Genomic DNA, 15,329 nt, shown 5'->3' on the forward strand with positions numbered 1-15,329 from the left:
GTACACTTCCTGTTTTATTGCATATTAAAACCACATTTCAAGCCTCAATTCTGATTCCTGTCATGCTGCTTTAGGTGGGCAGCCGAGGGCCACACATCACAGGAAGTCAGCGGCTCTCACATCCTTCAGAGCACTCTACCCATTTACTGCACGAAACCACGAAGAGCTCAGTTTCAACTCAGATGATATTATTGAGGTAAGAACGAAAATGATGCCTCACAAGGGCCGGGGCAAATTCTTTCAAATGAAAGAAAGAAGAAAGGAAAGATAAACTTTTCCTCAGATTTTCTCCATCTTTATCAAGTAACAATCTTTGTGTCTCCTGCTGTCAGGTTGATGAGACGACAGAGAGGGAGGAGGGTTGGCTGTATGGGAGCAAACAGGGGAAGATGGGCTGGTTCCCAGAGAGCTACGTAGAGAGAGTGGCTCCATCAGATGGAGCTAATAATGCTGCTGCTCCTAAAGTGCTGCTCTCAGTCACAGCTGTCCAATGTCCTTGAAGCTGCCAAAAGCAGCGGGGACAAAGTCTGCCTTCACGCCAACACATTCTCCAAACCCAGCACCCTCTGAGACACAGGGACAGGTGAGAAATTTGTAGAGTGTAACCTTATACCGGAGATCTTTGTGTTACTGGAGCAGCTATTACACTTTCTTTACCCACAATATGGTGGTCATTCTTCAGTGTCTGCACAAACACTCAAATACTCACTGTCCTGTCTTCATTGCTTTGCATCTGTCAGCAGGTGGTTGGTAACCTGCTTGCACAGGCCCTGTCGCCTCCTGGACAGCAAAGACAGACAACCATTTTGAACTTCAATAAGGACGATGTGATTCAGGTGCTGGAGCAGCAGGAGAACTGGTGGCTGGGAGAGCTGAACGGTGAAAAGGGCTGGTTCCCCAAGACATATGTGACACTGCTGGGTGAAGAGGAGAGTTCAGAGTAAGTCCTGCTTTTCTCAGGCTAATCTTCAAGCCTCATTTCACGTGATTTTTGAATTCATTTTTTTCTTCGAGTCTAGCGAAGTCACAAGGCGATAGCTGAATTATTAAGCTAATACAGATTTTCTTACAATAGAGCAACTTTTATCTCAAAAACCAGTCAAGCACAAAAACACACACTTCCTGTTTGTCACAATCCGTTTTTTCACATTACTTCTGTAATCACACATAAACAAAGTAGCCTGAAGGACAAACTTTCCATACCATTTTGTAGTGGTTGGATGCTTGTTATCTCAGGGGAAATCAGAGAAAACATGCATCAATCACACAATGATATGAACATGTTTGACTGTGCCTGCATGAACAGGTGTGGAAACTATTTAAGTATGTGAGGTATTCAGGCCACAGAAAATACCTATAACAGGAAGAGGTTCAGAGTAAAACCACTGCTCATTCCGGCTGAAATGAACTAGTTCATGTTCCTTCATGGTTGGGGCCTCTGATCCAGATGCCTCCTGGACGCCTCCCTGTGGAGGTTTTCTGCGCATGTTTAACTTGTTTTAGACCTCAGGGCAAACACAGAGCATACAGGAAGAAGTAAGATCCCATCTGGCTTAAGAATGCCTCAGGTTCCTCTGGGAGGAGCTTGAGGATGTGCCTGACCAAACAAAAAAAAAGTCAGTACTACTCCGTTCAATATTGCTGCTTGCCACTGGTAAATCCAGATAAGCAATGGATGGAATACTTCACGGGGTATTTTAATGAACAAGTGTATTAATGTTGGTTTCTGTGTTTACAGCATGAAGAGCTCCCCTCCTGATGCTTCAGAGTGTAATGACAGCCAGCAGCTGGAAGGTATAGCCACACATTTCCCTGCTGCCTTCTATAATAACTGAAAAATGCTGTGAATATTTTTCTTCATATGTTACTTCATGTGTGTAGGTTTTATCCAGCTCATATTTTAACCTTTTACAATGGTTGTCCAATGATTTAAGGGACTGAGATGGCATCTAATATTAGTTTTATCCTGGTTTTGAATTATATGTTGTGTCTCAACTTAGTAATATAATCTATATTTCCCTCATAGGTAAATAAAGTACGTGTTTATCTGTGTCTACCTGTCTAGATTTTACCCTAAGCTATACTATCATCAATGACTTAATGTTTTCGTTTACATGCCCTTATCCTCTCCAGAATACGTGGCGTTGTACACCTATGAGTCTCCAGAGACTGCTGATCTGACGTTTAGTGAGGGAGATGTGATCTTGGTGAGCAAGAAAGAGGGAGAGTGGTGGAACGGCTCTATCGGCGACCGCACAGGCGTGTTCCCCAGCAACTACGTCAAACCTAAAGAGACAGATGTAAGAACTACACCTTGGGATAAACCAGTTTAGTATAATGCAGTCTAATGGATGATGGATTATTTTATATTGTTTGTGCCGGTTATTTTATTCACTTTCTGTATTTTGTGTCTTAAATGATTTAAATAAAGATCAATTCTGCTGAAATAAAAGACACATTATTTATATTTTTTCAGGTGTCAAGCACATCTGGAAAGAAGAAGCCAGGTAAGCTCACCATCTATTTTATTTTTTTTTTTCTAATTTTAAATTTCAAACACAGTTTTGTTCCCAGTCTTTACAAAATGTTAAAGTTACATTTATGTCTTTGTGTTTGTGGGCAGAGATAGCCAAGGTGACCAGGGCTCACTCCTCTACTGGGCCCGAGCAGCTGAATCTGGAAATTGGCCAGCTCATCCTCATCCTTGGCAAGAACGCGTCTGGCTGGTGGCTCGGAGAACTGCAGGTCAGTTTTGTTTATTGGAAGCTGTGACCCCACATCATTGTAGCAGGTCTGTGTGTTGTTCATTAGAGGTTTGTGGCAGAGAGGATCCCGTTCTCTGGTGATGAGTTGTGTGTTTGTCTTTGTTGGCTAACATCTTTGCTGTCTGGTGAACATCTTCAAGAAGTCTTTATTATCTTATCTCCTTCTCCAGGCTCGAGGTAAAAAACGTCAGAAGGGCTGGTTCCCAACCTCTAATGTACAAATATTGGGATCCAACAGCGGCAAATCCACACCAGCACCCCAACCAGGTAATAATGCACACACACGTACAGGAAAATACACATGAACCAACAATGTGGCAAAATAAAAGTGTTTATAAGAAATATTCACATTCCTACATACAAACACACTCGCTTTCTCTTCTCCATCAGTCTGTCAGGTGATCGCCATATACGACTACACGGCCGCCAACGAGGACGAAATGAGCTTCTCCAAAGGTCAGCTGATCAACGTCCTGGACAAGAACGATCCTGATTGGTGGAAAGGAGAGCTCAACGGTGTCACTGGCTTGTTCCCTACAAATTACGTTAAAATGACCACAGCGGATTGCGACCCCAGCCAGCAGTGTAAGTACAATCCCTTAAACATGAACATATTTTATTGATTTTAATGGGTACAAAGCAGAACTCTATTTAAGCAGCAGCCATTTAATGTGCACCATCGACACCTAACGAGCATCTTTCACGTCACATATGAGAGCTACAATTCGAAACGCTACCTAGACAGAAAATACTCTGTGAATCAGCGTGAATATGCTTGATTTAAAAAGACTGTATTGTGTGTTTTAAAAGTTTTTCTTTTATCAGTTGCATCAAGCATGTTTGGAGTGTTTTGATCAAAATCATCTTTACTTTTGCATGTTTGGGAAGGTGAGAACAATTCAGAACTTGGATATTCACTGTCCACTTCTACTAACCGATTCCCTGGGAAACCTGCACACATTGTTATATACTTAGCTAAATTTAGAGCTTTGTATAAAAAATATAAGTAAAACTGGTTAGGATAAATTAAAACATAATGATCTGTATTCAGTACACTGAGATTGTACTACAGAAACAGTTGAATAGTTGTAACTGAACCTATATTGTGACTGGAAATTGTGCATGACCACACAAAAGACGATCCAGTATGCATGTATGAAATACACAGATGCTTGACCTGCATGCTGCTTCAAACCTCTTTGACTAATTCTTATCCTTTGTTCATCCACTGTGTGCGACTTCCCCCCCGCCCCCCATCCACCATCACAAATATTTTTTCACCTACCCATTTCTTCATCTGTGTACAGTATCCTTTCTTCTCACTGACTGTTTCACCTTGTTTCTTTTCTCACTTCCTCCCTTCTTTCCCTTCCCAATCTGTGTCTCCCTTCTCCCCGTTCCTCGGCTCCTGTCTCTTTCTCCTTCTAGGGTGGTAAAAAGTCCTCCACCTCCTCCTCTTCCTCTCCTCCTCCCGACTTCAGAGAAACCCACTATTACACACTGCTCTGAGAGGGTGGAGTGTCTGGATCCCCCACCCCAATCTACTAACTAACTCCCACTGAGCTAATGTTACTGTGTGTGTGTGTGTGTGTGACTGAGTGTGACTGACAGGGACGCAGACTGTGAGATGGTACCTGTGAGCTTTCTTATGACTCAGTGCTGATTCAGTGAATCGCTAAAGCCTCAGTGCCTTGAGTGACTCTATCTTTGTTTGAATGTGAACTCATGATACAGAAAAGGTAGAAGGATAGTGGGTCTTTTTGTGGCTCCTCCTGACACTTATTTTCCTCCATCCCTCATCCCACATCCTCTTCTTTTCCTCCTCAGCTCTGACATTTCTTGCTCTTTCTCAATAATTATATCCACTCTTTCCATTTTCATCCTCCCCTTCATTTTTTGGAGTTCAGCTATCTCAAAGTCCACTATTTGTCTGTCTCTCCTCAGAGAGATGTCTTTATTCATACATAATTGGCATGTTTTACTTTCACTTTCTACGTCTTGTTATACTGACGAAGAATATCCTGCTAATTTATAAGCCTGTGGATATTGAGAATGAATGCAGCTTTATTGCAGTTGGGCTCGTGCCCTTCTCTTTTGCACTTGTCTTTTAACATACTCAGAACAAGTTGGCATTTGACCTGCTTTATTTATCAAATAAATTGTTTAAAAAAGTAATATATTATACTAATAATAATAATAATAATAATAATAATAATGATGTCGCTCAGGACTGAGTTAGAAATTGGAGTGGGGAGTGTGATAAAAATAATAAATTGTAGTTAATCTTCACTTCAGAGATGTTTGGAGCATTAAGAAGTACTTCCCTTTGCTTTCACCTCCTTGAATTCTGTTGACTAAAACCCTTTTGCAGTGTGCTTTTTTCATTTGATTTTACTTCGCAAACCTTCACTTTAACCTAAATGAGACAAAAAATTGTACAAGTAGATTGGTACATTTTGTCCTCTATGTTTAAAAGCCATAATTTGGTCAGCTCAGCTGTTATCACTTACAGACATGGAAGGAAATAGGTGGTTGTGAAGTGAGATGAAGCGACTATTTACCATATGGCTAACTCTTCTAAAGCCATAAGCTTTGCCTTCAGTGGTGATTGTAAAAATCGACTGCTGCACCTTATATTGATGCTGTTTTGGCTGAATGTTTTTGTTTGTGCACAAAGTGAATGCATGTCTGCTCCTAGTGTCCACTGCAGGTTGCATAATGATCATAACCATCAGCATTGTGGATACATTTCCTTCAGGTCAACAAGTGAAAACTAATCTATGCAAGTTTGAAAGAGGTTAGGCCTCTTGTGAGGAACACTGACTCTGTACTGAGGTAAACTGACATCGAGGAGTTAAGTAAGAAACATCCCAGTACAGCATGGATGTCTGCAGTGCACCATTATCAAATTACTGTAACTGTAATGATGAACCTTAATGCAAGGAAAGGAAACTGCTGCTAAAGCGCTGGCCACTTTTTCTGCTTTCATTTTAATTCTGAGGTTTTTGGCTCAATTTGCCACAAACTGCTCAGATTTCAAACGAAAAGGCTGCGAGAAAACTGTGTGAACCACACTGACAGGGAGCTGTGAGCACAACGGATCTGATTATACATAAAAACATTTATTGTACAAGATGGCATGACTATTTTTGAAGATGTTTCTTTTTCCTGATTGTGATATAAAAAAAACATTAAAGATTTGTTTGAGATGACCGTTAAGTGTTAAATTATTATTGTGAAATGAAAGTATGTTCACTTCAACAGGGTAGACGTGTGCATGTGTTGTGTTCAGTGTTTATATCATCAACACAGTACATATGATTAAGATGAACTGATATGTGAACAACCTTTGCAACTGTTTTTCGTACATGTGTACTCAACGAGATGCAGAGTCAATCATTAATATGTATTTATTGTATTGATCATAATATTGATTTTAAAAAGCCAACAATTTTGATGATTTTTCTGTGGTCGCTGAAAACTGTTTGTTTTTTTAAACTCAGCTTTATCCACTCTGTAAGTGTGTCAAAGGGCTGAGTAAGAAAGAAGGAATCCCTCTTCCTGTTTTGGTACAAACAGATTTTTTTTTTTTAAGTCCAGGAGAAGTTTTAGTCTCATACCAGCAATAAGAAGATAACAGCACAGAAGGTGATAGAGACAAAACAGACAGGAGAGACAGAATACGATCAGACAGTAAAGCATTAGAAAATCAGACTGCCAACTGCATAAAATACTTGGACACGCAGAAGGAAAGAGGAAGAAAATACGATTACTAAAAGAGAAGATAAACAGCAGGTCACATACGATGACTTTACACAGCAGATTCCACTTTCTAAACCTCTGGGATGAGACAGACGATGAGTTTGAAGTCAGAGAGGCAGAGTCAGTGGGTGAGCAACAGTCAGCCAGTGTGGGACTTCCACACTGGGCAAATGGGCACCCTGCATCAGGTAAATGTGTGCGTGTGTTTGTGCTGATCTGTTTTCCCCCTTTGTTGTTTCCCTCCTCCCCTCTGAAAGCTTCAGAAATTTGCACATTGAAATGAGAAGTAGGAGCAGGAAGAGTTAAAAGCAGCGCCAGGTTTTTCCAGCAGGAGGCAGTACTGTATATGCAGTGCTTAGGTGTTGCTGTTAAGTAGTGTCTTGTGGTTTTGTTGAAGTGGAAGCATTGACTGGATTGTTGTTGTAGTTGTTGTTTTCTGTACAGTAACTACAAGCCCGTCTTGTGTGTTCGTCCTCTCCTGCAGGGTGTGCAAATCTGAACAGCCTGGACACGCTGAGCCCCCAGGAGAAGAAGAGACAGGGTTACATTCACGAGCTGATACTGACTGAGGAAAAATATGTGGTAGACTTGAGTACAGTGATAGAGGTAATGCACACATATCGAAGCAGCAAGTTAATTGAAGCATAAACAGTTCCAGTCTGTAAACATAAATCAACCAAGTACATTTACATACTGAAAATTGTGTTTTTATGCAAATATGATCTGTGTGTGTGTGTGTGTGTGTGTGTGTGTGTGTGTGTGTGTGTGTGTGTGTGTGTGTGTGTGTGTGTGTGTGTGTGTGTGTGTGTGTGTGTGTGTGTGTGTGTGTGTGTGTGGTGTGTGTGTGTGTGTGTGTGTGTGTGTGTGTGTGTGTGTGTGTGTGTGTGTGTGTGTGTAGGTTTTCTATAACCCCATGTCGGAGTCTGGCCGCCTGAATGAAAATGAGATGGATATGATCTTTGTCAACTGGAAAGATCTGATACCCTGCAACACAACATTTCTCAAGTAAATATGGGATCGACCGACTGAATGTGATCTACAGTCACACTGACAGAGTGGTGATTAAATGTACAAGTGCAGCTGCAATGCTGTGAGTGTGTCTGCACAAACAAACAGTGCTGCTTGTTTCGTGTGTGTAGGTCGCTTCATGCTCGTCAGAAGAGTGGTGGGGATAATATGCCGGTGCAGATGATTGGAGACGTCCTGGCAGCGGAGCTATCCCACATGCAGCCCTACATTATGTTTTGCTCCAGCCAGATCAATGGAGCCACGCTGCTCCAGACTCGCACCGACAACGAGCCGGACTTCAAGGAGTTTCTCAAGGTAGGCGGACGAGGAGACTGAGGGAGGAGTGAGCAAGGGAATGAAGAAGGGGTGTAGAACCATTTATGCTTCCAATATATGCTTCATAACACCCAGTTTACATTCATGTCCTTATTAATTACTTTCTGTGGTGCTTTTCAGTATTTTTATAGTTTCTGAACATTGATGTCAAACAGAGATGCACCGATACTGATATCAGATATCAGTCAAATGTTGACTCAAACCTGCATTATTTTCATATATAAAAACTCATGACATAGCAACAAATGTCTCTATGTATTTGTTACATTTTGTTTTACACAGTTTGGAAAGCATTGTTCAAGTCAGGCCTGATGTTCTACACAATGAAGCATACATTTTATTGATTGAACTCGGGTATCAGTATCGGCCATTACCCAGAGTCCCGGTATCGATATTGGAACTGAAAATATCAGATCGGTGCACCCCTGATGACAAATCATACATGTTATCTGTCGTATCCATTTTTTGTGTTAAAATTAGTTGTAAAACATCGTCACATGTAGTGTTTTAGACCTTTTGAAGTCTTACATTGTAGATATTCTGCTGTCACATACAAGAAAGTAGAAACAAGAATCTAACTGGTGTCTTTTATCCTCGTCAGAAAATTGCCACAGACTACAGGTGTAAAGGCATGCCGCTGTCCAGCTTCCTGCTGAAACCCATGCAGAGGATCACGCGCTACCCACTGCACATCAAAAATGTAGGCCTCCGTGTTCATGAGCGTGTCTGTGCTTGAACTCCTCATTAATGTGGTCCAATCCTGACCTTACTGTGTGTAATTAGAACAAAAGAATGTTTTGTCTCTCGTTTGTGGGAGAATCTGTGTATTTAATTGTGTGTGTGTGTCTGTGTGTGTGTATGTGTAGATCCTGGAGTGCACTGCAGAGGGCCATGCTGACCGAGGTCCTCTGAAAGAGGCTCTGGAGAGGGCAGAGGATCTCTGTAAACAGGTTCATTTCTCCATTCATCTTATCATTTATGATCTCACTCATTATTTTAATTACATTTTTTGTTTGTTTTGTTCTGAGTCCTGTGTGGATCTTTCAGTGTGTATGACATTTCTGTAACTGATCTACTGTGTCGAATAGGTGAATGAAGGCGTGAGAGAGAAGGAAAACTCTGACCGACTGGAATGGATTCAGAACCACGTACAGTGTGAAGGAGCTGCTGAGGTATAAAGCTTGTTGATAAACTCACAATTTAGTTTTTATTTAGTTATGTGAATTGACATGAATTCAATGTCATAGCATTAGATTCATTAGCTTATATGTTATGGAATATGGAATAGAAAGAAACTGCAATACTAATAGAAACAAACATTTTCCACCCAATGAAGGTTCCTTATTCAGTTTCATTCTTTTAACAGCACTTGGTTTTTGACTCTCTCACCAACTGTTTGGGCCCCAGGAAGCTGCTCCACAGCGGAAAGGTGAGTAACACAGTAGCATCTCTGAGACTGACTGGAGTCAGTAAATAACTTACTGCCAGTCTTCATATTCCCACAAAATGTTCATCTCGCTGATCTCACATTTTTTTAATCTAAAAAGAAAACGAGACCAGGCGGCAGGGTCAGTAAAGAAAATTCAACTGTGTTGATCAGTGAGCTGGTTCACTTGAGAGGAAATCAAACAGAAAAGATCTTAAAAAGTGATGAGATCTCCATGAAAAAATATATTAATATAATAATAAACTGAACATAACTGTTTGAAGTGGTGTTGTGGTTTGACACTGAACAGTTGACCTGCCTCATCACAGAGTTAAAAGCAACATTTTTGTAGAAGTAATTGTGTTTTGTAGTCATACTGTAAGTACTGATTCATTGTTGATGTTACATCTTTCCAGATGTACAAAGTGAAGAGCAACAAGGAACTGTGGGCTTTCCTCTTCAATGACTTCCTGCTTTTGACTCACACGTCCAAGCAGTTCACCTCATCTGGACCTGATAAACTGTTCAGCAACAAGAACAATATACAGCTCAAGATGTACAAACCGGTAAGAAACAGCGGAAATGTTTTCCTCTTGGGGCAGCACAAGGCTTTGTACTTTCTTTTTTTAAATACTAGTGGAACCTCACAGTTCCACTATAAATTTTTAATTAGTCTCTTTTAATGTTGTGTTCGTTTATTTTTGACATCTTTCGTTTCGTGAAGCCTGTGCTGCTAAATGAAGTTCTGGTGAAGCTGCCAGATCCTTCCAGTGACGACCCCACCTTCCACATCTCGCACATCGATAGAGTCTACATACTCAAGACTGACAACATCAATGAACGGTAGCTGCACACACACGCACACACACACACACACACACACACACATTTGTGGCCTTTCACAGTTTGGTGGCCTTTCCTAATTGCAGTGTGCGTTTGTGTTTTCAGGACAGCGTGGGTGCAGAAGATCAAGGCTGCATCTGAAGAGTTTATTGAGACAGAAAAGAAGAAAAGGGACAAAGTCTATCAAGGTCCGTCTCTCTCTCTCACACACACACACACACACACACACACATTTATACCACATTAATACGATGATATCACTGGATTAATCAATGTGTGTCTGTGTGAACAGCGCGAACTGTTAAGGCGAGCGGGATCGGCAGACTCCTTGTAACCATCTTGGAGGCCACTGAACTTAAAGCAGCAAAACCCAACCGTGAGCACGAATGCACTCATGTCACAAGATGTCTTTGCCTTTTTCCTCTTCTTTTCCTTTTTTTTTTTTTTTTTTTACCTCATCTCAAGTCTTTTCTCCTTTCCTCTACCTGCTCTTTTATCCTACTCTTCTCATCCCTCCAGGTAAAAGTAATCCCTACTGTGAGGTGACAATGGGAGCTCAGGTCTTCACGTCCAGAACCATCAACGACACTGTGCACCCCAAGTGGAACTTCAACTGTCAGTTTCACATCAAAGACGTCTACCAGGACGTCCTTTGCATCACCATCCTTGAAAAGGACCAGTTTTCACCTGATGGTCAGTCACCTGCTAGTTTATTTCCTTTTCATGTCTTCTCTGCTCACCAGTAGCTCCTAATAATTTCTCTGTAAATCTCCACGTATGCTTTTTTGTTCATAGTGGTGGCTTAAGCCTTGGTGTCATTGGAGCTCATACTGTACTGTCAGTGTGTGTTTTTGTGTACACTTTATGAAATGTTTAGTTTTTTCTTCTTCAGTTTTCATCTAAAGTTGTGTTAAAATCTAATTAACACCCACATCCATGATTAGACGGTAAATTCAAGAACTGGAAGACATCTGCAGTTTGTTCTTTTTTGGATTGGGAGACAAAGTTAGGAAAAGTGGCTGCATAGCAAAGAATGTAATTTAGCATGTGTAATAGAACTGCAAATTCATAATCGATTTATCTGCCAAGTGAATTTTTATTTTTATTTTATTTGATAGTGACAATACATATGCATATGTATTTTCTTGATTTAATTGGTTGGTCGTTTAAACATCAGAACACAGTAAAAAATGTCACAATATCCTAGAGCACAAGGTGACACCTTTAACCCTTAAGCTGCGTTCAGACCACAAGCGTCTGACGCGAAAAAATCGCTTGAATCGCTTCTATCGCGCCGCTTGATCATAAATATACATTTTTTGATCATCGCTTCATTCGCGCTTGTGACGTCGGGAGAAACTCACCGCTGATTGGATGTCGCGGCGCGATGCCGCCTGAAAAGTTCAAATTTTCCAACTTTATTCGCCCCGCTTCAGACGCTTGATTCATTCACTCATTCATTCATTCGCTTCAGACGCTTCATTCGCGCCGCCTGATATAAAATCGCGTGTGATTGCGCCATTTACATTCATTTTCTATGTGGACTTGCTGCTCAATTCGCGTCAGACGCTTTTGGTCTGAACGCAGCTTTACATACTGTCAAATTTGACCCATTTTTATATTTGAGAGTTTTAAAAACACCCTACACACATTTTTCTTTATCTGGACTTTTCTTAATGTGTCCCACAGAATATACGAAAATGGAAATAAAATGCATTATTTTTTTATTTTTGTGAAGCTTATAGACATTTTTATATATGGAAATGTACAAATTTGACCTGTAGTTATTAAGAAAATTCAAAAATCAGCATTCAAACATATTGTTGTATTCATCATTGCATATAAAATGTTTTCCTGGAGCATAAAATAGTGATTGTCGATGTCTTTTCTAGACTCTAATTATGAGTCAGAATATGAACAGTATGTAAGGATTAAATGTCTTATTTTGTTCGACATGCAGTCCGAAACCCCAAAATATTCAATTAATTATGACTTTAGACCGAGAAAAGCATTTCCACATTTAAGAAACCCCTAACAATTTTTTGATTATCAAAATAGTTGCAGAATAATTATGATTTGACTAGTCGATTAATCAACTAATGGTTGCAGCTCTAATGTGTAATAGGACAGAAAAATATTTTCTCAATTAAGGCATATGTCTTTTTATGAATGTGGAAGTGAAAACACGATCACTGTTTGGGAGTTTTGCACTTTATCTCAAAGTGTTTCTTTTTGTCTTTTTATTTCAAAGAAAGACACTTCGGTTATTTTGGTTGATCCCAGTTTTTTGTGGCAAAGCAAAACTGGGGATGTTGTATGCTGTTTCTGATTCACAGGGCTGATGTTATCTTTGCAAATCATAAAAAAAATCATTCCTCCTTACACATCTGCTTCTTTCACATTTCTTCTCTTCTATCAGACTTTCTGGGACGGACAGAGGTTCCCGTAGCAACCATCAAAAAAGAGTTGGAGAACAAGGGATCAGTGACGCGACGTCTTCTGCTGCACGAGGTTCCAACAGGGGAAGTGTGGGTCCGCCTCGACCTGCAGCTCTTCAACAGCAAATAGCCACGCAGGATGAACTGAAATAAGAACTGTCTTCTGTTGATACATCCAAATAAGAAAAGCTAACCAAATAATACAAGCTGCTTTTTCTCACATAAACAAACTAGAATATTTCCCATCACATGCACCTACGTGCTTCAAATGGGCTTCAAGAAGATACTTATATCAAACAAAACATTCCTGAACTGTGTCTCACACTGCACGCTTTAATATTTTAATAATTACCAGCACTAATAATACGTCTTCTGATCCTCCATTAAGAAGTAGGGTCTGTGTGGCATCAGCTGCACCAACTATTATGAGCAAGGGCTCTTTTTTTTCTCTCCCAGATGATGACCTCAGATGGAAAGGGAAGCGTTATTGCTGCAGCAGTTTGCACCTGAGCAACATAAACACCCCGAAGGAGATAAAAGGAAGAACTACAGCATGTCTTCTTAAACAGTGGAGATATATTGTGTCATAAAGCTGAATGTGGATGTAATAATTTATGATCTTCAGAGGAAGGTAGAACTGGACAAAAGCTGTTTAGAAGCAAGTAGTTATAGTGCTACTAATAAAGCAATAAAACTATTAATATAAAGGTTTTTGATCTCCTCTAAACTCAGTAATAACAGTCAGTTATTAAGCATTCACTGATTTCAGTGTTTTAGACTCTGCCAAGTCTGCTCAGCCAAGCTCATTTACAATGTTTTCAATGTTTTACTTTAACCATCATCAAGATCTGAATGTGTTGAAGAGTTTTTGTTTTTGTTCAAGAGACTGCTGATCTGCTGTGTTGCCTTCGTTGATCATGAGCTGTCGGGTCTTCTTCTCACAGTGACATCAAGGGCCTCATGAACAGTAGATCCAGAGGACAGACAGTAACGTTGACAACCTGGATGAAGTGTTTTTGTCAGTCTGGAGTCAGTTTACTATTGTAGATAGAAGATCTCAGGATGTGTAGTTCTGGGTTGAGTCTGTAATAACACTGAACACTTATTTCGTTTATCTGCCGTGTGTGTGTGTGTGTGCGTGTGTGCGTGCGTATGTGTCTTTGGAGTCTACCAATGTAAAGATCTTCAGCTGAGGGCTCTTGAAATGCTGCACCTTTTGGAGTTAACCAAAACTCTTGGCCTTAATGTAAATCAGAATTTTAGAAATCACAGTTTCATAATCATTTATTTTCATTGGGAGGATGATGTCACCACAGTACTGGAATAATGGGAGTCTAGTGTTAGTCTATTTCTTTACCTTTTTATCAGTATGCAGAGGCAAAGTCTGAAAAAAGTAGCAGAACTTTGTCCTCCTTAAAGAGTCAGTTATTTCTTCCTTTTTAGTGTAAAAGGCTTAGATGAGGTAAACATTTGAAGTGACACAGATTGGCAGTTTTGTCTCCAATACTAAACTGTTTTTTCTCACTTATGTGATTGTTCTTTACACTTCAACCCTGCGAGACAGATTTCAGTCTTTCTTCAGGCCGACCTCATAGACGACAATATTGCCCGTCTCTGTTGCCTCAAGTAGTTGCCCTAAAGAAACATCTGCCCATGCCAGTTATTTATGTAGTAGCTTGACTTTTCTGCGTCCTTGTTTTTATTATCCCAGTCTCCTTTCTAACTCTGACCACCGGCTGGTGCTCTGGATATTAATGAAAATGTGTTGTATTTATTTCTTAATTTATGCGTGTGTGACTATCCAAAGGTTAGAAGCGGCTTTGCTGTGTCATCTTGGATAATCAGCTGGTATCCACTGGGTTTGTTCTGAACGTGGGTGATGTCAAATATTAAAAGATGTGTTCGTAGACAGATGTTGATATTCTTTTGAACAGCAATATAATATCTTAGATGATTCTCTGAATTTTACTGTAAGTAGGCTAGGTCACTAGTAATTTTGTTAAGCCTGCTGTTTTGTTACATGTATTCTTTTCGTTTGTCATTCAATCAACAAAACAGTTTTTAAGTCTTGTATTAACTTCAATGTTTATTTCTATTTGTGGACAATGTGCAAAGAGACTGGACTACCTTCTGTCTATCTGTGTGTGGGGGTTTGTCATTTGTTGTATTGGATATTTTATTTCCTGCAGCTGTTGACTTCTGCTGTGCTAACTGAGTTTATGGCCTCTCTAATGCAGACTGCCTGTTCACAGCTGATCAGACTGGAGTCTGTACCTGCTGTTTGTATTCACCTGGGCCTCTACACGGCAATGAATCAGGGTTTCTAAAGTCAAATTAAAGGCATTAAAAGTGACTGAACTCTTAACATTATTTGCTGACATAAGGAAAAGTAACATTTGACAGTCTTAGCTTTAAGTGCAGTTACAACAGAGGATGAAAGTTTGCCGATTCAGGTGATGTTGTGTGGGGAGCAGGCACAGTTATCAAGTGTCTAAATGAAGAGAAATTACACATTTAAACACACACAAAAAAATCATTCCTATAAGTGCATTTTTCTTCCTTATCTAACAATATTGTGCATTTTCAAATCTTTGACTGTCCTAAACTGTACATCTGGAGAAGTCTGGCACTTATTTGTCTTCCTGACAAAATTCCCGGTTATTTTGCTATCTTAAAATAGAGAAAGAACTAGATATATCATACTACCTATGTGTATATATACCAACATGTGACAACCAACCCCAAAGAGAA

The 15,329-nt window shown here is 40.0% G+C and overlaps 1 protein-coding gene across 1 annotated transcript in view; it reads left to right on the forward strand.

Annotated features, from left to right (window-relative positions):
• Window positions 1-14,914, forward strand: part of LOC133982449 (intersectin-2-like) — a gene marked incomplete in the record, with an annotated part of 32,843 nt that extends 17,929 nt beyond the window's left edge. The window contains 25 exon segments of the mRNA XM_062421504.1: window positions 75-196; window positions 333-483; window positions 486-583; window positions 744-773; window positions 776-805; window positions 807-940; window positions 1,739-1,794; window positions 2,134-2,300; window positions 2,477-2,507; window positions 2,624-2,745; window positions 2,936-3,032; window positions 3,156-3,350; window positions 7,012-7,133; window positions 7,426-7,532; window positions 7,667-7,850; window positions 8,473-8,571; window positions 8,738-8,821; window positions 8,960-9,043; window positions 9,238-9,300; window positions 9,714-9,863; window positions 10,022-10,140; window positions 10,246-10,328; window positions 10,433-10,516; window positions 10,660-10,833; window positions 12,560-14,914. Of these exon segments, the coding sequence (XP_062277488.1) occupies window positions 75-196; window positions 333-483; window positions 486-583; window positions 744-773; window positions 776-805; window positions 807-940; window positions 1,739-1,794; window positions 2,134-2,300; window positions 2,477-2,507; window positions 2,624-2,745; window positions 2,936-3,032; window positions 3,156-3,350; window positions 7,012-7,133; window positions 7,426-7,532; window positions 7,667-7,850; window positions 8,473-8,571; window positions 8,738-8,821; window positions 8,960-9,043; window positions 9,238-9,300; window positions 9,714-9,863; window positions 10,022-10,140; window positions 10,246-10,328; window positions 10,433-10,516; window positions 10,660-10,833; window positions 12,560-12,708 (2,735 nt within the window).
• Window positions 14,915-15,329: the final 415 nt, after the last annotated feature.

Source organism: Scomber scombrus, chromosome 1 (genome assembly GCF_963691925.1).
Source record: "Scomber scombrus chromosome 1, fScoSco1.1, whole genome shotgun sequence".
In the NCBI taxonomy this organism is placed as follows: Eukaryota; Metazoa; Chordata; class Actinopteri; order Scombriformes; family Scombridae; genus Scomber; species Scomber scombrus.